Genomic DNA, 21051 nt, shown 5'->3' on the forward strand with positions numbered 1-21051 from the left:
TGGACCCCACTGGGAAGGGCTGAATGGGTGCATTGTGCTAGTCTTTTGCCAATGAGAAGTCATTTGGGTCATTTGGGTATGATGTTGTATCTTGAGTTGGCTTGTAGTACCTAATATTAAGGGAGGAAAATAGAACACATTATGAGCTTTGGTGTGGTAGTTTTGAAGATGAGATCGTAGATCTCATCTGCCTTGAGATGAACCCCACTGGGGAGGGCTGGATGGGTGCATTGTGCTAGTCTTTTGCCTATGAGGAGTCGTTTGGGTATGATGTTGTATCTTGAGTTGGCTTGTAGTACCTGTAATATTAAGGGAGGAATATAGAACATGTTATGAGCTTTAATGTGGTAGTTTTGAAGATGAGATCATAGGTCTCTAGGGCCTTGAGATCAACCCCACTGGGGAGCGCTGGATGGGTGCATTGTGCTAGTCTTTTGCTTATGAGGAGTTGTTTGGGTATGATGTTGTATCTTGACTTGGCTTGTAGTACCTGTAATATTAAAGGAGGAAATTAGAACACATTATGAGCTTTGGTGTGGTAGTTTTGAAAATCATAGGTCTTCAGGGCCTTGAGATGGACCCCACTTGGGAGGGCTGGATGGGTGCATTGTGCTAGTCTTTTGCCTATGAGGAGTTGTTTGGGTATGATGTTGTATCTTGAGTTGGCTTGTAGTACCTGTAATATTAAAAGAGGAAATTAGAACACATGAGCTTTGGTGTGGTAGTTATGAAGATGATAATAGATACGATCATAGGTTTCCACTGCCTTTAGATGGATCCATCAGAGCTTGATGGATGGAATATTGGTATATAGTGTTACAAGCATACCGCGGAAACATGGCATGTTGCCTCAAGGGATCAACGCTAAGTCAGGTACCGCGTGAGCAAACTCAAAAATAGCGCAAACAGCGCGAGCGTACACAAAAGAAACTTCTCGCGTAAGATAAGCGATGTCGCCAGGTCTGTACGCTGTACCGGCGTCAGCTGAATTCGAGTACGCTTAGAGGGCACAGGCATGGAAAATTCCAATCTGTGTATTAATAATCTAAGGCTTGTTACATGCAAGGAAAATAATATTGCCATAACTCTGGCATACTAAATGTATATCACTATACCCCTCTCCCCCAATTCAATGTTGATGAAAGCACTTTTGCCATCGGGCTCTCAAAAATAAGGAGTATGGGGGAGGAAAGGGGATGGTTTGTACTAGTCATCAAATATGGTCATTTTCACGGTAAAGGGTGTAACTTTGGATTTTTAACATTTTAATCCGTAGTGTTCTAATAAAGCCACAGAATTCCATAATTTTTGGCCACATAAGTCATCTAGTTAGCAGCTACCTTGGGTAGCATAATCAGCTTTGGGAGTTACTGCGTTCAGTTTTAGCAGGCTTAAATGTACTTAATATTGCCATTTTGAAAAACTATAAAAAACAGTAACATTTTTGTAAAACCCTGTGTTTTCTTCAGTTAGTTCATGGATAATTTTTCTTATCCTGAAAGTACAGTCATATGTTCAGTAAACACTGCCACATTAGATTTAATTGTGAACGGCCCTGTATTTTTGAGAACCAGACTTCGATATTTGTCGTTTGGAGGCTTCATTTTCCGTTAACAATTGTTAACAAACTTTGTGGGTGTAGCTTTGGTTCATAATTCTTGGTTATTTCTTCACTTCTTCTTGATTTATAACAGTTGTTATCTTAACTTGAAATGGGTAACAAAAATTAGCCGATTTGCAAGCTTTTAAAATTTTTATAAAATCTTGACTTCAAATAGCCGTTTTTCCGTTAACTTTTTGAAGCCTCCGAAACAAACTGTTCAGCAAGCTTGTGCAAATATAAATAAAAGAGCTCATCCAATCTATTTATCAAAATGTAGCAAAGTAGATCCTCAAGTCACATGTTTTTAAATCGTGGAGATATATATCACCGTTTGAAAATGGGACCCAATACAAACTTTCCGTTTTAAACAATTGAAGCCTCCGAAACAAATGAAGCCTCCGAAACAACAGTAAACTTAATTATCATCTATGCATATCTAAATTGGTGTGTTTCATACTGATATCTGCATTGTAATTATTACTTGATATGTGCAGAATGTCATAAATTAAAAAAAAAAATTGACATTATGGTTAATGTTTGAAAAATATACTGATACCTTAAAAAGCCTGTTTCGGAGGCTTCACATGCAAAAAACACCATACTTAACAAATGGGTGAAAAAATTAATGTGTGATAAATCTACAATATCTGCCGCATAGAATCATTGATTCAATACACACAAGAAAATAACAGCTTAGATGATCCCAACACTGTTGTTTTCAAAAAACTACTTCTGCAATGTTTAACAATTGTTAACATGAAGCCTCCGAAACAAAAAAAATGACTTGCTGTGATAATTTAATTTTTGTCACAACTGAAATTCAATACTTAGCAGCAAAGCATGAAAATTGGTAATTGTGATATTTTTTACCTATTTTTTTATGTCAACTTGTAGTACTTAGCTAAATATTTTACTTTTATGATCACCTGTGTTGTTAACTGAAGCCTCCGAAACACAAATCGCTTGAATTGCCAATTCTAAAAAATAACTCCAATTTCTGTGAAACTTGGATGGGAGGTTCCTTTCATCAAGTAGTATTTGTACATGAAGTTAGACATTCAAATTATTTTAGGAACCCAATTAAAACTTAAAAAATATGTTTAAGGTTTGGAAATTTCCATTGTAAATGACACTTGATGTTAAAAATTTTCAAAACTGCAATTACAAACATAGCAAAACATGGTATAAAATTTAACTTATATCTGTTGACTTACTTTGGAATGGAATTTCACATGTATTCCAGCTTTCATGTCAACATTTTCTGAGGTTATGTAAAATACATTTTTCTTAGATTTTAACCAAAATGTTATGCAAATGTCAAATTTTTTATTAGAAATCAAAAGGTTTAAGCCTTGAAACATTATTTTACTTGAATTTAAGTTGCTTCTATGCATGATTTCAGTAAACAGAAACATATTTAAGTGGTTTGAAATTTTGACCCTAAAAATCAAAAGTTACACCCTTTACCGTGAAAATCACCATATAGAACTATCACAGCAGCAATGAACACTACCAATTGTCCAGGTGTGCCAACTATTTTTTTCCTTTATTGCAGCTATCAACCTAGTTAAGATGTTGCCACTTAAATTGGCTTCACAGCCTTGTAATGTGTAATAGAAATGAAAAATACATAAAGTCATTTTTGCAAGACAGAACATGGAAACACAGCTTCATTTACTATCAATGATGAGCAGGGGTCCAATTCTAAAATTATCTGTTAAAATTAAGAAATAAGAGTGCAGGATTAATGTTTCATATAATAAGGAGGATGGCATTTTCTTAGGAAGGAGGTCCCCCCCCCCTTCCACCTACACAGACTCAAGAAAAATTATTTATTGCCGGAATTTTCGGAGCGAAAAAATTTAAGAGTGAAGAAAGTGCGCGGAGCGCGTTTAAATTTTTATCATAAGTGTAAAGAAGGCGCGCAGAGCATGTAAAAATTGTGCATAGATTGTACGCACATTTCGATTATGAAGTCAAAGAATGCGTGCGAAAATTTTGAGTCACCAGCCCCTATCTTGGGTGTAAAAAATTTATAACCCCCCTATTTTTTGTCAAAAAATTCGATGACCCCCCCTGTATTTTTGGGACCCTCTTCCGAAGAAAATGCCAGCCCCTAATTTATACCCAAATTAAAAATCATTACACTGCAATATAAATAGCTTCAATACAAAATTGAAGTAAAAACATTTTATGTAAATGTTAACTGAAGGATATTCTGATAATTGAATGAATATTCTGATGTGTAGGCCTATAGAATGATTAGGAATCATAGATGATAAAACCAATCTCCTAATGTTTCAAGTGTTTCAAGGTCTCAGTGTAATCATCACACATCTTGTGCAGATTTCTAAATTGTAGCTCTAGTATTGAAACTGGAACTGCTGAACATATATAAATAATAATAAAGGGCCTGGGTTCCATTTCACTAAACTTTACAAAGCTTCGTAAGTATCGAAATTGTTCGTAATAGAACTAGCCCCGTTCTCAAACCACAAGGCCTCTCGAACAACGAGTGGAGCGAGCAGCGAAGCGCAGCCCCGTTCTCAACCCGCAACGCCTCTCGAACAGCGAGCGCAGCGTTGGAAAATCATCATACAGGTATCAGAGTACAGCTCAGAAGCCAGTGCTAGTTCGTAACTTACAACGAGTCGTAAGTTCCAGTCACTAAACTCACTTACGAACAGTACCCTTTTTAAGTATGGTAATAGGGATTTTCTACAGGGACCCTTCATAAAGTTGCGTTCTAGTATCGGGTATTCGTAACTTTACGTATGGTTACTGGAGATACGAAGGGTTAAAAGTTTAGTGCAATGGACCCCTGAACACTGGTATAATGAACACTATTTGAAAAATTATCAAGACCTGAAACTGACCATTTGTGAAAAAAAAAGAGGTAAATGCTTTCAAGAGGAAAATAGCGCAAAATCATGCTAAAAAAGCTCAAATTGGACTGAAAATAACAAATAATGAGTAAATTTCAGGAATAAAAAAGAGGAAATCAGCTAAAAAAGACGAAAAGCTTCAGGTCTGAATAATAATAAATGGCCTGAACACTCGTACAGTTGGCTTCAAAATATCATTTTGGGATATATGAAGAGCTTTGTTTTTCAAAACCCCTTACATCCACTTGCCCAATTTTGAGAACACATCAAGAAATCATCAAAATCACCCTACCCAAGCATCCCGCCAAAAACTACTTTTGTTGCAAACCCCCATACATCAGTGAATTTGTTGATGATTTTTTAATGTGTTCTCAAAAATGGGCAAGTGGATGTAAGGGGTTTTGAAACAAAGCTCTTCATATATGTATATAATTTAGCAATAATAGTGGAAAAGGAACAGGGTCATGTGCCATCTTATACTGGATAAACTATAGCCCTTTGTGTCCATAACATTCTCAGTGTCCTCAGGATTATTTTGGTAAGGCCTCAATAAATTGCCAAAAATGCAGATAGCCCTTTGTTGCAGTAAGCCCTCAGTAACAAAACACACCCATCCCCCACATGACACTAATAAAAAATCTATTTGACCTAGTCAAATTTAAAAATTGATAGTAAATAAAATCAACTACCCAAATCACTGCTAAATCATGGATCAATATATAGCTACTGATTCCATTTATAGTCATGAAAATAATAATACACTGGTCATAATAAGCAAACCAACTAACAACCAACCAAATGCAATACAATAAAATGAAAATGACAACTGACATTAATATTAATTTCTGATAAAAACAAACACATAGAAAAAATAAACAAATCTGTTTGCAGATACATGAACTAAGAGTAAAATCAATCAATAAAAATTGATAAAAATCAAATCAAATATGCAAATAAATATGCATTGTAATACAAAACAATAGATCAGTTCTAGTTCTGCAAGACCACCTGGTGGAGTACAAATCAATGACAATAATTAAAATACAACCTGTTATTTTCATGTCAACATTATTTTGTGAACTAGAAAACCACTGTTGTTGAAGAATCAATGTTCATAATTTTTGTTTTTCCATCATAAAGTACATTCATAAACTATATTTGTTTGTTGAAATTTAGATCCGTGAATCTGAGCTTCTCACAAATTGCCAAATGAAATTCCTTGTGACATATTTTTCCATAGCAGTAGAACCAGGTCAAACCTGTCACACTTTATGCCATCATAATATCATATCTACAAATGCGATATCATAACAGGCAAAATGGGTTTAGTGTAAATCCATTTTAATTGATTCATTACCAATAGAGTGGCTTCAATATGTTGATAATGCTATCTACACCACTGGATTCTTCTTGCTGGTCACCAAGAGGTATACTGCCGTCCAGCTACTTCATTTGGTACTGTTGCGGGAATTCTAGAGTAGGTACATGTATCATAGACCCTGTTTACACAGAGGGAAGTCGACATCAAATTCAGATTTCAACTAAGGATTAGCATAACTTTTTTCCTAACAGGGTGTTTACATGGTAGTTGACTTCAAAATAAATTGTGAATTCGACTTTTATGCCATCAATTGCTCATACATTCAAATAAACATTATGAAGTTGACTTCTAATTATGTGTTCGTTTACACTACAAAATTCGACTTAAAATTGCTCCGGGTCGTCATTTGAAGTCGAGTTCTGAAGTCGAGTTCTGAAGTCGAGTTCAAGTTACGACAACCCTGTTTACACACAACCCTGTTGTTGAAATAAAGTTTCAAAGTCGACTAAAGTCAACTTCAGGCTCTGTGAAAATGGGGTCCGAGTAGATACAGTACACACACTGGTACTGCACTGGTATAGGTACTCATGAGTAGCCATCAAGTAGCTGGGCAGCAGTGCACTATGGGGGCACCAGCAATAGGAATCTGGTTGTGTCTTGACACACTTTTGTATTGCTGAGAACAATAACATACAATAGAATTGTTAAAATTACATACTGGTCAACTCGTAGATGAAAATTATTAAGTTTTTGTTACTACATGCGTCAAGAAAGTCCTAACCTATGAGTCCGTAAATAAACAAAAAAGTGCATCAGTCATGCAATACGTGTGCCTAAACTGCGTATACACCAATCCGAGAAGCGTTTACTGTATTTGGACCTCTATTGACGGCAACACAGATGTACCAGAGCGGGAGATTTAATTCGTAATTCAATACTCATGATTGTGTATTGAATATCACTGTTGTGTACAATTCCCGGTACAATACTATATAGCACAAAATAAATAATGGATGGAACCCCCGACCTCGGGACACCGCAGTTTTACATCGGGGACACCGCAGTAATGGCGAAGTCGGATAGGTGTATACCATTCTTTCCATCATGCATATTATGAGTTCCCACCTATTACGAGCTGATCACCACTTCACACTGATGAGACTTTTCAAATATTTTAATGCAAAGCTTCTTTACAAAAACTTGAAATATAAAAGCAAGCAAGCAAGCAAGCAAGCAAGCAAGCAAGCAAGCAAGCAAGGACAAATCAGATCATGTCACTCAAAAATGGACCAAAACAACAAATTTATAATTTTTGTGTGAATGATTTGTTGTTCAGCATAGATAGCCTATTGAATAAAATTGAATCCCATCACATCCAATTTTAGAAAGACTGGTTACCAGCGACTTAATATGTATGTACTACAATGTATAGTGCTCTCTAAATGGTATCCAGATAATTATGTCCAGGTCCTGTTTTTAAGGCATTTGCAGGTGGTTATTGATAAGTATTTTTAATATCTATACATCTGCCCACTATAAAATAGCGTCATAATTTAATTTAATTTAAATAGCGTACATTTTCAATATTTTCAAGGCTCAATTTCCCACATGTATAGTCATTGAATAGGTATGCTTTAAAAAGGAAGTATTTTGACAGTACTGGATGGGTGGTTAATAATATCACATGCTGCTTGTTGTAAAGTTGCTGGGTGGGCACTTATAGAGGCAATAAATTATTTACGTCATTTTATTGTAGATAATTAATCCCATACACAATGTATATCTACATGTCTAATTATGAACATGGCTACATGCATAATTTATAATTGCATTATAATATAATATTATATCAGCCATCAACTTGCTGCACTCTCACATCCCAGTACAGACATGCATGCTATTTATATAATCAGTGAATCATATTTGAATAAAGGATTATTGCACTTCTAAATCTAAACATAAATGACAATTTATTGAAATAAATCTTGATATCAGAATGAATCATTGGCACACGGTGATATCATCACACACATGTAGTATGCATTTACTATAGATCTGCTAGTCAAGTAAATAGGCATATTTTTACAATTTTTAGTATGGTACTTATTAATTTTCAACAACATGAACAAGAATATGGACCAGGATAAAGAAAAAATAAACAAACAAACAAATGGGAAGGCAAACTTTGGCCTTTTTATCGCTCAGCCACAATCCTACATGTAGGCCCTGCACAGAAAGCAGGCCCAGGACATCCCCCCCCCCCCATGTCAACGGAGTAACAGTTACTATCTCCAACATATTTGCACTTTAACCATCAAAATTCAGCAAACATACCAAAAACCTGCACTAGGATTTTTACAAGTTACGTTTTACGTACATGGATGCCTCTTTTTATATGAAATGGAAAGTACATACACTTGTTTCACAATATTGCTAGTCACAAGACCATTAGATATTAGGTCAATCAATCATGAACACACTGTCCCTATGTACACACACAAACACATTAGTGGAAGTGTTTTTAATGGTTTCTGTTCTAATTTACTGACATTGCCCATCAAGTAAATGAGTTAAACATTTTGCAAAATTGATTTTGAAAAATAGCTAAAAGCAATATATCCAATTTCTTTTGTACTTCATTGTTTTCAGTTTTGCATTCAATGATCGTGTCTCAAAAAACTGGTACAATTTTGTAGGTGTAAACACAGATAGTTGCCAAGGTTGCTTGAGACATATCCAATGAGACAGTTGCCTGAGACATGTCCAATCTAAAAATTGGATGACGGAAGGGCACTTTTGGACAAGTAATTTTAACAAATGAATAACCTGCCTGATAAATATCTAGATGAAATTCCATTATAGTACAATTTCTTTTTAAAAAAATTCTAAATTTTGGTAAAATCAACCATTTTTTAAAAAGCCTATAAATGTGTAAAGGTGCAACAATTTCTAATGCATTATACAGTCAGAACATGCAAACATGTAGTACAACAGTCTCCATTTTGACGTACATGTACTCACTGACACGGGCCACTTGAATCCCATGTCAGAATTATGGCCATAGGCGTAGATCCCGGGGGATGGGGGATAAATCCCAATATTTTGTAAGGGGGATGGTCCATACAATCATCTCCCCAAATGTTGATGCCTGTATGTGGGTTTCTGACCAAATTTACCTCATATTTGGTCATTTTAGCCCAAAAGTACAACTTTTTGCAAGCGTTGCGTGAATTTATTCCACTTTTGCACCATATTTTATCACTTTATCTTATTCTGTCACCAAAAGGTGCTTAATTCACTATACTTCCAAGAAATTTTGTCCAATCCCACCCCTCCCCCCAATGTCAAAAAGAAATCTACACCAGATGATTATGGCCAATCGGCCTGTGGATGGCCCAGAGACAGGTGGAGGGGCAGTTTTTGGGTGTTGGCTAAACCCTGCACAGTGCCAACACCCTGTATTATAAATATTTTTTTTCCATACAGCTCAATACTCCGTTGAAATCAATATTCTATTATTGACACAGATAAAGAAAGTTTACATATGCATTGTGATATAGGACTTGCACCTGGAACTTAACTGAATGGGCTAAACATGTTCCTTTATACCTATAAAGTATAATTGTAATTCTCAAAATTAAATATATCAAAATTTTTACTTTGGATTTCAAAATTTTTACTTATAAAATGCAGTAAAAGATATCCACAGCAAGCCGCAAGGCCCCGCTAATTAGTGTATTCCTTTTCGAGTGAGTGTACTGGAAACAAAACCCTGGTTTTACCTGAAACAAATCGATTTTTCTTGTAATAGAAACATCATATGGGGTACTAGAGCATGCACAAATCGTAATAATGTGTAGAATATAGAAACTCTGTAGTATCTCATATGACAGTCATGGTATGCTTAGCCCGAGTCGCTCGGCCTATCTCGAACAAAATCGCCATGCGTAGCTGATGAAAAACAAGAGGATTCACTGTACTATCATGGCAATTTTTGACACAAAGATATAGGGATGATGACGATGTGCCCTGACGGTAGTGTAACCGAAAATGGGGGCTGGGGACCTGTGCCCTTCCAATATCATTGAAATGTCATAAACTCCCCCCCATGATCTGTCTACTCCAATGGTCAAACAATAACTGAAAATGAAATACATGTGTAACAGACTTATTTTGCTTGTCACATAATTTGATGACAGACCTGGATGCTTTTATTACAGACCCTGGATGGTCACACATGTGTGCACTGCAATAGTACTTTCTATAGGATGTCCACTACCTATCAGAATAATAATAACATATATTCATTCAATTGCACAAATTACATAATATGTACATGGTCAATTCCAGCCAAAGCGGGACAAAATTCTCTCTGGGGGCCATTTTGAAAATGTTTTCCTTTTCAATTCTAGACTTATCAAATGAGACGATCATATCTAGTGAATCATCAGGTGGAAGTGCCATCGGATTGAAAAATAACTTTTCTTGCTAGACCAAATAAAGTGTTAAATGCGATATGCATGTTACCCACTTAATTCAAGCCTTTTTCACCTGTTGTACGCCATAAAATTGCACTTTCTTTAATATCTTTCAATATTTTATGTGTGACTCATATACACTAGAAATCGGTGAAGACTTTGAACGTAAAATAGAATTTTATTACATATATCTACAAAGAAATATTTTGGTTATTACAAATTTTAAGAAAGAACCAGGTGTACAGTTAAGATTGTGTCAATTCTTGAACTCTTTCCAAAGTGGCTGTCATTTAACATTACTGTATTATTTCGAAAGATTAGAATAAATGCTTCATATAAATATAAAGTTAGATTTTGTATCTCGTCAGCAGGATGAGGATCTCGGATGGATTCGTGGGTAACAGCGCCTGGAAAATAGCAATTCCTATTAATTTTTTTTTTTTTTTTTTTAAAATACTTTTCCGAATGTCAATAATTCAGGCTGCAATGGCACTTAAATGAATTTTAATCAAAATACAGACTACATGGAATATTTAGAATGGATCATTATGGCATTTTGGGTATAAAAATTTTGAGAATAATGAAGTTGCCAAATTCAAATAGACAGAGCAAACAGTTTTATATTATTATTTTAGTAAAATCATTCCATATTTTCATGCAGCAATATTCTATTAACTCGTGTTTGACAGTTCCTATGAACTAAAACACTATCAATACATTGTTAACTATAATTTAAGTAGGGATTCGTGGGTAACCAAAATATTCGTGGGTAACACATATTTGAAGGTATGTATTGGTAAGCGGCAAAATAGAAAATATTACAGAAGGTTGGAAACCATCATGCGGTTATTCCTCCATTGTGTTTCAATGATTCCCGTTTCTCTAACCAATTGCATTTACCCCAAAAATGGTAATTTAGGATAATTAATCAAAACTTCATGATTGATACAGCTTCAGTATACCTTCAAGAGGACGCTATTAAACAGGACTGTTTTGGAACCTATTTCGCATGTTTTCAAAATGTTAAGATGCATAAGAAACATATAATTTACGAGTAAATCCTTGGATTCGTGGGTAACGCCAAATTAAGTGGGTAAAGCTATAAGTACTATAGTACCGTTTGGGGTTTATGCTTCTTAGGTGCATAAACTGTAAGTACTGTAAAAATTATAGCATACCCATGGCTTGAATATATGCTGATTTAAACTTAAAATAAACAATCTCCTTGTTTTTCAAGGTTAGCATCTATTCGGGATTCGTGGGTAACAAAAGTTTAAACCGTCGTAGATTTTTACGATTTACAATTTTAAGCGCTTGTCAAACTAAATTCAGTGTCCAAAGTCATTAAATGTTAATTTAAGTTATGGCAATTATATTTGCTGGACTCGTGGGTAACAGTTGATACGTGGGTAACGTCAAATTTGATTTTATGGAATTTTATGGGTAAAACGTATTTGCATAAAATAATCACTTGCACCTCAGAATTATAGAACGAACCTTCGTTTCATGATATAGTCATTTATGGCATATTCACTTAACATTTTTCAGAACGATCATTTAATTTTTGATACGCGGGTAACAAAATTATTAGCCAAATTGACTTAATGGCCTCCAGAGTCCACAAACTTTGGTGGAATTCAATCGTTTTACATATTATGAGAGATCATGCAAACGTCTTTCTAACGGTAATAATTTCATTTTGATTGAAGGACATTAAATGACATATATGGTGCTTTATCTTTGAATTCGTGGGTAACGCCAATTCATTTAAGCCATCATAACTTGTCCCCTGGAATAACTTGCTAGTAAAGGCCTATATGCATAAAGAGAGCACATTGGACGTGACATGATATGCTCCACCAATAACGTGATTTCCTTTATTAATAACATTTTAAAGTGGAAAGTTAACATAGAGAGAATTTTGTCCCGCTTTCGCTGGAATTGACCACATATGTAGCTTGTAAGGAATTTTATCAAATTTAATTGTAGGAAAATTAAGGTGTTATTAACTCTAATGCCCCAGTTGCTTTTGGTAAGGGGAAAGGAAAGAAAGAAAGAAGAAAGAAAGAAGAAGAGAAAACCTTTTCTCTGGTGCGGTTTTGTTGTTTGAAAATAACAACACGCAAATATATTAGGTAAAACGTAAAGGGAGCTTTGAATCGTCAATTGAAAAACAAATGAAAATTGGCAAAATAGGAAAAGGCATGAAAAATTGCAAATTAAATTTCCACTTCTACAGTATTTTTTTTAAAAGTAAAATTTTCTGAATCCTTCAGTAGTTTGTTAGTTCACTTCATTTGTTTTAAAGTACAATGCATAGCAAATTTATTATACATGTATGTGACAAGAGTTTACTTTTTTTATTTTTTATTTCCTCATCAAGTTCATGGAAAATTAGCCATCAAATGAGACTAACAAAACATTGGTTGATATCACATTACAAAATATTAGGCCTATCAGTTTCATTTTTACCATATACTTGATAGATTAAAAATTAAGTCAGAGAAAATCCTTGGTATTATTTTAATTTATTCTTAATTTATTCAATTGTTTATGTACCTTTAAAACTCTCTTACATCTGGGTACGTCCACATGTGATTTGATTTCTGAACAGCAGTATTTCCAGGGATTACTGCAGCAGACAGACACAGAGAGTGAAATTCTATGCTGGTATAAGAATTCATTTTCATGTATTATTGGTGGACACCTACAGTTTGTGAAACCATCTCTTGCATTCCACAGACATAAAAACAAATGGTAAAATAAGAAATTTAACGCTTTGAGACAGAAAAAAAGTTGTTGTGATTTTGTACTCATTTTACAAATCCCTGAAATATGCATCATAAATATAACTATATTCGTCTCAGGTTTGGGTCATTCCACCAGGTTGGGATACAGTGTGTTACATGGACCATATCATTAAAAGTATCATTACAATTGAATCAATTGTTTAATGTAACATTAATTTGAGGGTGTACAAGTGTTTTAGAAGGTTTTAAATTATCATAAGTCATAATTTACCAAAAATATGATCAACTAGATGGACCGCGGTTCTCGGATGTCGCGGTTTTCGACGCACAGCGTCGACCGTGATGCCTCCACCAAAGGGTGTGATGTGGCCTAAAAGAGGAGACAGAATTTGACCTTGGACAACACCTGGATGACCCCAAAACAACCTTCCAATGACTCTTCCAAAAATTTGGCTCTAAATGTTGACTGTGCCCACCAAGTTTCATGCCCATAGGATAGTTTTTACTAATTTGACCTCAGATGACCCCTGGTGACCCCAAAATGACCTTCCAAAAATTTGGCTCTAAATGTTGACTGTACCCACCAAGTTTCACGCCCATATGACAGTTTTTACTAATTTGACCTCAGATGACCCCTGGATGACCTCAGATGACCCTGAAATGACCTTTCAAAAATTTGGCTCTGAATATTGACTGTACCCATCAAATTTCATGGCCATATGATAATATTTACTAATTTGACCTAAGATGACCCCTGGGTGACCCTGGATGACCCCAAAATGACCTTCAAAAAATTAGGCTCTAAATGTTGACTGTACCCACCAAGTTTCATGCCCATACGACAGTATTTACTAATTTGACCTCAGATGACCCCTGGGTGACCCCAGATGACCCCAAAATGCCCTTCCAAAAATTTGGCTCTAAATGTTGACTGTACCTACCACGTTTCATAACCATATGACTATTTTTGCTCATTTGACCTCAAATGACCCCTGCATGACCTCAGGAGACCTTGACCCACTAACCAATACAAACTTGTTCTGTCTGGGGTCAAGATGCACCCACCCACCAAGTTTGAGGAACGTATGCGACCCTAGTCTCTGAGAAAAGAGGTAAATAAGGAAAATGGGCCCCTTGACCTCAAATGACCTTTTATCTCAGTAGATGACCTTGAACCTCACCCAAAAAAAAAGTAGCCAGTGTTTTTGACCATGACCCACCTATCCTGAAAATCTGAAGTTAATCCGCCCATCCATGCCCGAGATATAGCCTCCGGACGGAAGGACGGATGGACGGAAGCACGGAGGACGGAAGGACGGACATTGCAAAAACAGTATGCCTCGCGGTGGAGGCATAACTCGCGGTGGAGGCATAAAAATGTCTCATTTTGCTGTAACATTGACACGGTGTCAATGTTACGTCTGCAGTTTACTTTTTTATATTTTTCCAACACTTACATATGCAAATTAATGATGTGCACTTAATTGCAAAACACACAATGCAACTAGAAACACCTTTATGATTGCAGTTATTGCCTAAATACAGCAGAAACAGCAAGAAATAGAAAAGTGTGAGTGCAGACAGGGGTAGCGTTATGTTAATTTTTCACCCTCTGGGTTGGGAATATGTGCAAGCTCGGGGTGAACTCTGACCCTCTACTTTTGGACCTTACTCCTACCCCTGACTACACTGCAAAATATTTTTCACCCCCGAGATTTAATTTTCACCCCATGCATTTGGATTTTCTGCAAGCTCGGGAGTGAAAAACACGGGAAAACAAACCCCCGACTTTCGGGCCTTAATTAATGCTACCCCTGAGTGCAGACGTAACATTGACACTGTGTCAACGGTACGTCTGCATTCACACTTTTCTATTCTTGCTGTTTCTGCTGTATTTGAATACCGACTCCCGTAACAATTTTTTTTTTTTGTGTTGCCATTTGTCTTTTAGATAGTACATATAGTTATTTCACATTACTTATTTAGGTGTTGCAAAGTAAGGAAGTTTGACGTAACATTTAATATTGACAAGGTGTTACATGGAAAATCCTCATTTTCTTTCCTAGCATTTCAAGACCTAAGTAAATAGTTATATGCAAAATCACTATGTGTACAATTCACAACATACACACTGCAACAAGAAATGCTTTAGTTGTGGTAGTCAGTCTCAAAATACAGCAGAAACAGCAGAAATTAAAAATGTGAGTGTGGTTGTGGTGTCAATGTTACGTCTGCATTAAAAAAATTCTATTTCTTGCCATTTCTGCTGTAATTTGGGCACTGACTACCATTATAAAGGTATTTCTAGTTGCACTGTGTGCATTGCAATTTAGTACACATTATTAATTTGCATATTTATATATTTAAGTGTTGGAAAAATGTAAAAAGAGAAATGCAGACGTAACACTGTGTCAATGTCATGGTCAAAATGAGAAATTTTTGATCATATTTTTGTTAAATTATAACTTACATAATTTCAAACGTTCTAAAACACTTGCACACCCTTAGATGAATGCTATATTAAACAGTGGATTCAAATGTAATGATACTTTTAATGATATAGTCCATTAACACTTGATTAATGCACTGTGTCCCAACCTGGTGGAATTACCCGTTTACTAGGACCACCTTGCCAAAATCGCGGAAGCACGTTCTTGTCAAAAGTTTTACAGCAATATAGTGGCACTTCCCAGGTAATCTGCCCCATGAAGTGGTTAACAACTGGAGGGTAGTATTGTATCACCCTGAACCATTTATCTATATGCTACTAACAAAGGTGTAAATATTTTGCTGATTTTTTGTGATTTTTTGAAATTACTGAATAGGCCTTTAATTTGCTATTTTGCACTCTCCAACAGTGCCTTGAAATCTATTCACAGGAATTTTGCATGTAGCAAGTCCCAGTATTAGAAGCATAATTTTTTAGAATAAAACAATTGTTTATAAATTAATTTAATTAATGAAGCCTTACGAATTATTGAAAATTTGCTGGCATTTCACATCAAAATTTCAATCAGGTGCAGTTTAATATCATCAGATTCACTTGAAAATAAACTCTATCATATTTGCTTATGGCACCATACGGTATGAAAATATTAACTCAAATGGTAGACATACAAGTATGGGCACACATAGAGCACACACATAAAATTTAATATAGAGCAAATAAAATTTGAACTCATCCTTTCAATCAGTCAGTCTTCAGAGCTGTAATAATGCCAACTATGAACTACAGTTCACATGATATTCCATATGGTATTTTTATATGAATTATGTAAAAAAAAAAATTACCCACTTTGGGCACAGGGCTATTTTAAGTAGAATTATATGTTTCGTAATTGTGGCCCCAACACAAAGGCATGTAAATAACAAATTTAAAGGTTTGTAAATTTTTAATATAAATATGCATGCAAATAACATGACATACCTACATGTATACAGCAAATCAGGCCATCATATATTATCACCATACCAAGTAAAATTTATGTTGTGCAAATCATATTTCTCAGATTGTTTAAAACACAAATTCAAATGTTACCATTTTTGATTGATTCAAAACAAAATTCATACATTGTAAATAAGCTGTGATTTTGTATCAAAAAATCAACACAACAATTTTGAAACTGTTGCAAATGAGCACACTTGTAAAGTTATTTACAAAAAGAAATAAGATTTTTAGTCTGAATTGCAGGTCAAATAACCGGGAAAAAATCACAACATTTTTCTTTTAACCAGTGCTACCAAATCGAGGTTTGGTAGCGTTGAAGTAATAGATGATGTCAGCTTGTATCTAACCAGGTTATGATTAAATATCACATGTGTACCATAATATTGATTACACATTTATTCAATAACCTGCTCACTACCAAATGCTTGTCCAGATTGATGCAATAATATTTAAAGAAACACTGGTAGCTTTTCTGAATCCGTAACTACATGAAAAGTGGAAAGAAAGAGTTATGATAAAGGAAGAAAATGAATGAATGAAGAGGAGAGAAATGAGAAAGAAGGAAAGAGATAGAAAAGGAAAGACACTAATAAAGAATTTAAAAGACACTAATAAAGAATTTTTCCGGGGAATTTTTAAAGAAAGAAAGAAAGTGCTATCAAATCACGGGTTTGGTAGCCCTGAAGTAATAGATGATGTCAGCTTATCTTATCAGGTTATGATAAAAACATCACATGTGTACCATAATATTGATTACACATTGATTAAATAACCTGCTCACTACCAAATGCTTGTCTAGATTAATGCAATGAGAAAGAATGCTTGTCCAGATTGATGCAATAATATTTAAAGAAACACTGGTAGCTTTTCTGAATCTGTAACAACCTGAAAAGGGGAAAGAAAGAGTTATGATAAGAAAGAAAGAAAGAAAGAAAGATGGAATAAGGAAGGAAGGAAGAATGAAGGAAGGACAGAAGGAAGGACAGAAGGAAGGAAGGAAGAAAAAGAAAGAAAGAAGGAAGGAAGGAAGGAAGGAAGGAAGGAAGGAAGGAAAAAGAAAGGAAGAAAGAAATGTGCAGAAACAAACAAAGTTTGCCCTCAATAAGTGACACTCAAACAAGGCAAAGTTCCGACCTTACAGTTTAATCTGTTTGAAACGCACAAAAAAGCACTGGTCAAGAGAGAGCCCATCCCTCCCTTCTTACCTTGTTGAGTTTGCCAAGAGCTGAGATTAGATCAGCCCATTCACTTGAGTATTCAAATCCCTTCAGCGCTTTCTCCACAGCAGTCACATAATTCTTGTATTTGGGATCAGATTGTAACTCTACCTCATCTAAGTTCATGGTTGGTAGTAGAGATGGTGTGGCTGGATGCTACATGTAGCTACCAGCCTCCTTTCTGATGGTTGGAAGTAGATGATGCTGGCTGGATGCTACTACCAGCCTCCTACCCGAAAATTGTGGCCAGCTGGAGAAAAATAAATTAAAGAACATGTACATAGTTAGCGTAAACAGCCAGCAGTACAAGGCGCTATGGGTTTGGGATTTCATATTCCTACATTAGTGGAACCCAATGTTTTTTGGAATTCTTAAACCTGAAATGCTAACAATTTGATTGGTTCCATTTTTTTCTATGGCCCCTGTGGTTCCCACGTGGGGTCGAAGGTCATTGTGGGAGTAAAACTGTAAAATAGTCCCACCATGTTGTAATGTATCTCAAATTGTTCCTCTCATCGACAGAATAAAAAAAGTCAATTGTCATATTTTTCTATGGTGCTTAATAGTTCAGGAGTGATAAGGTCAAATAGGTCAAATATCAAAAATTTCATAAACAGAGGTCAAAATTACAAAATGTGACCGTACAGCACGAATGAGCCGTAAATGTCCTCAATTGTATTCTGAGTTACAGTGTAAAATGGGCATGAAGGTCATATTCATAGGTATTTCAATTTGGTGCTACGTGTATCTCATTAAATGAGGTACACGTAGCACCAAATTGAGGTACCTATGAATACGACCTTCATGCCCATTTTACACTGTAACTCAGAATACAATTGAGGACATTTACGGCTCATTCGTACAATGCTGTACGGTCACAAATAAATTTCATCGAAACTTGTCATTTGAATTGCAATAAAGTGGAAAGGTTTTACTTTCCACTATTTTAGCTAGATCAGCAAAATGAGACCAAAACTAGTTCAGTACCCCTTTTCCTTCTTGAGATCTGGGGTAAACATCCTTTAAAAAAATGAAAAATTGTAGTGCTTCCACCTTTTCCTTGTCAATGTCATCCTCATTTGTATAGTTCTGTAGATAGCCCACGCTTGGCAGCAATTACAGGTTGCAGGTGTGTACAATATTCATGTGAATAAGTACATTAACATACACACTGTCAGGACTGCAATTTAATTATAGTAAATTTTTACCAATTATTTCTACCTGCATTTACCATGTTTACTAATACTAGCACTATGGACCACAATAGCCTCATCCTAATGGCATAGTTCAATAACCTCAGATAAACAATCAGAGATTAAATTTGACTTCATGCTGCAGAGTATGAGTTTTGTACTCAAATTTTCAATGGTCATTCAATGTATGTACAAATATATTGGGGTTAAAGAACTGTGCCCATATAGATGAGCATGTTGTGGAATAGGTAACTGACATACAGCTATGAGCTAACAATGCTGTATGGTTACATAACATATGCATGAACATAACAGTTTCATCTGATGGGAGAATTGAACCTTCAACTGAGAACTATTCTTTGAGTACATAATATCAGATTACACCACATTTCGCCATAATACATTCTAGAAACGCTTGCTGTTAAAATAAGAAAAATTTTAATGCTAATTTATTGCACATTCTAGGGAAGCGTGGTTACCTTTTTAAAATAACCGAGTGAGAGGGTTTTCAAGAAAATATTTTTCCTGTCAAAACTGAAGCATCCTCTGTATAAAAGAAAATATGAATATTAACTGCACATCATATATAACGATTTGTGATACCCAATTGTGGCACATTTGATGTCGTTTTTTTATATGAGGCAGAGAATTTTATTTCAATTTTATATACGCCAAAATATTTTTTTAATTGAGCAAGAATAAGGATAGAAAAAATGTTGAAAATCCTATGTGAATATTACATTAGACCCAACGAAAGATTACCGTTTCGTTTTTATGGTAATCTAATCTTTTATTTCCTGAAAAAACATTTTGGGTCTAATGTCGAATATTCACATACTTGATCAAAACATCGAACGTGTATACAAGAAAATGATAGGTTTTCCTCTATAGTATTTTACTGACCATGGAAATGTACTGAGACACAAGCATGTGTCAAAATCGATATAATGTATTGTCCATATAGACGCCCAGTTATCATGTTTATCGTTGGATTTTTTTTGTATAAAACACGCAGTTAACAATAATTGAGCGCTAATAATACATATAAATGTTTTTAGGCAAATAAAATTCCAAAATATGGTACGTTTTCTGCCTTTGCTTGTCACGTGGTAGGCCTATGTTGAAGTTGCGATTATATCTTCAAATAAGTATCAAATGAATTCCAACAAGACAAGTAGCCGAGTGGTCTAAGGCGCTGGGTTCATAGTGTATCCAAAGCAGTCCGCCGCCGTGAGTTCGAACCCCGCCTCCGCCAATGTGACTGGCAGAATTTATGTATGGCGTGGAGTGGTGTGATATCAGATGTCTTAAACTGATACCATGTTTGGCATGATCAATTATTGGTAAAATCAGCTCAGTTTTTGTGCAAATACTAATAACTTTATGCTACACACAATAATTCACAAGCAAGCAACAAAGTAAAGCAAGAAATGTCAAATTGAAAAATTAAAACTAACATGTGGCTTCGCACTATATGCTGTTTAGACTACAAGTGACAGCTGTCAGTCAGATATAAATATACACAATACAAGTTTTAAGGGGGTACTACACCCCTACCCAATTTTGTGCCTATTTTTGCATTTTTCTCACAAATTATAGCGCATTGGTGACAGGTAAGATATGTATATTATAGGGGCAAAAACTACAACTACTGCACTGTAAATTCAGCAACTCAAGGCTAGTAGTTATTGATTTATTGATCAAATATTGGTTTTCCCTCATTTTTGACTGTAACTCCACAACTGTTGTCTGTGCTGAAATAAAATTTCCATTGCAGTAGTTTTATTCCTTGCCCTATAATATACATATCTTACTTGTCACCAATGCGCTATAATTTTTGAGAAAAATGCAAAAATTGGCACAAAATTGGGTAGGGGTGTAGTACCCCCTTAACTCATTATAAATTCATTGTGCATGCTCTAAACAATACACCTGTAATATTATTCTATAAGGCCATCTTTAAAACCCATGAGAACTACCTGCCCATTGGCCAAAATGAATATTGTGTCCAATTTTGAACCAATCAAGGAGGGTATTAATAAGATCATCTGCAAACGCAAGTTTATCTGCAAACGCAAGTTTATCCACAAATAGTTTAAAGCCTAATCATAATTGGCAATTGACATGAGCATTTCAAGTTATCAACCATACAACCA

General features: G+C 35.2%; 1 protein-coding gene across 1 annotated transcript in view; it reads right to left on the reverse strand.

The window, feature by feature from the left end:
- The window catches only part of LOC140156678 (protein DOP1A-like), a 97346-nt gene that overhangs the window by 69099 nt on the left and 7196 nt on the right, over positions 1 to 21051 (reverse strand). Inside the window, 1 exon segment of the mRNA XM_072179616.1 lies at positions 17691 to 17952. Coding sequence (XP_072035717.1) covers positions 17691 to 17828 — 138 coding nt within the window. The 5' untranslated portion in view covers positions 17829 to 17952.

The sequence above is a fragment of the Amphiura filiformis genome, chromosome 7, assembly GCF_039555335.1.
Source record: "Amphiura filiformis chromosome 7, Afil_fr2py, whole genome shotgun sequence".
In the NCBI taxonomy this organism is placed as follows: Eukaryota; Metazoa; Echinodermata; class Ophiuroidea; order Amphilepidida; family Amphiuridae; genus Amphiura; species Amphiura filiformis.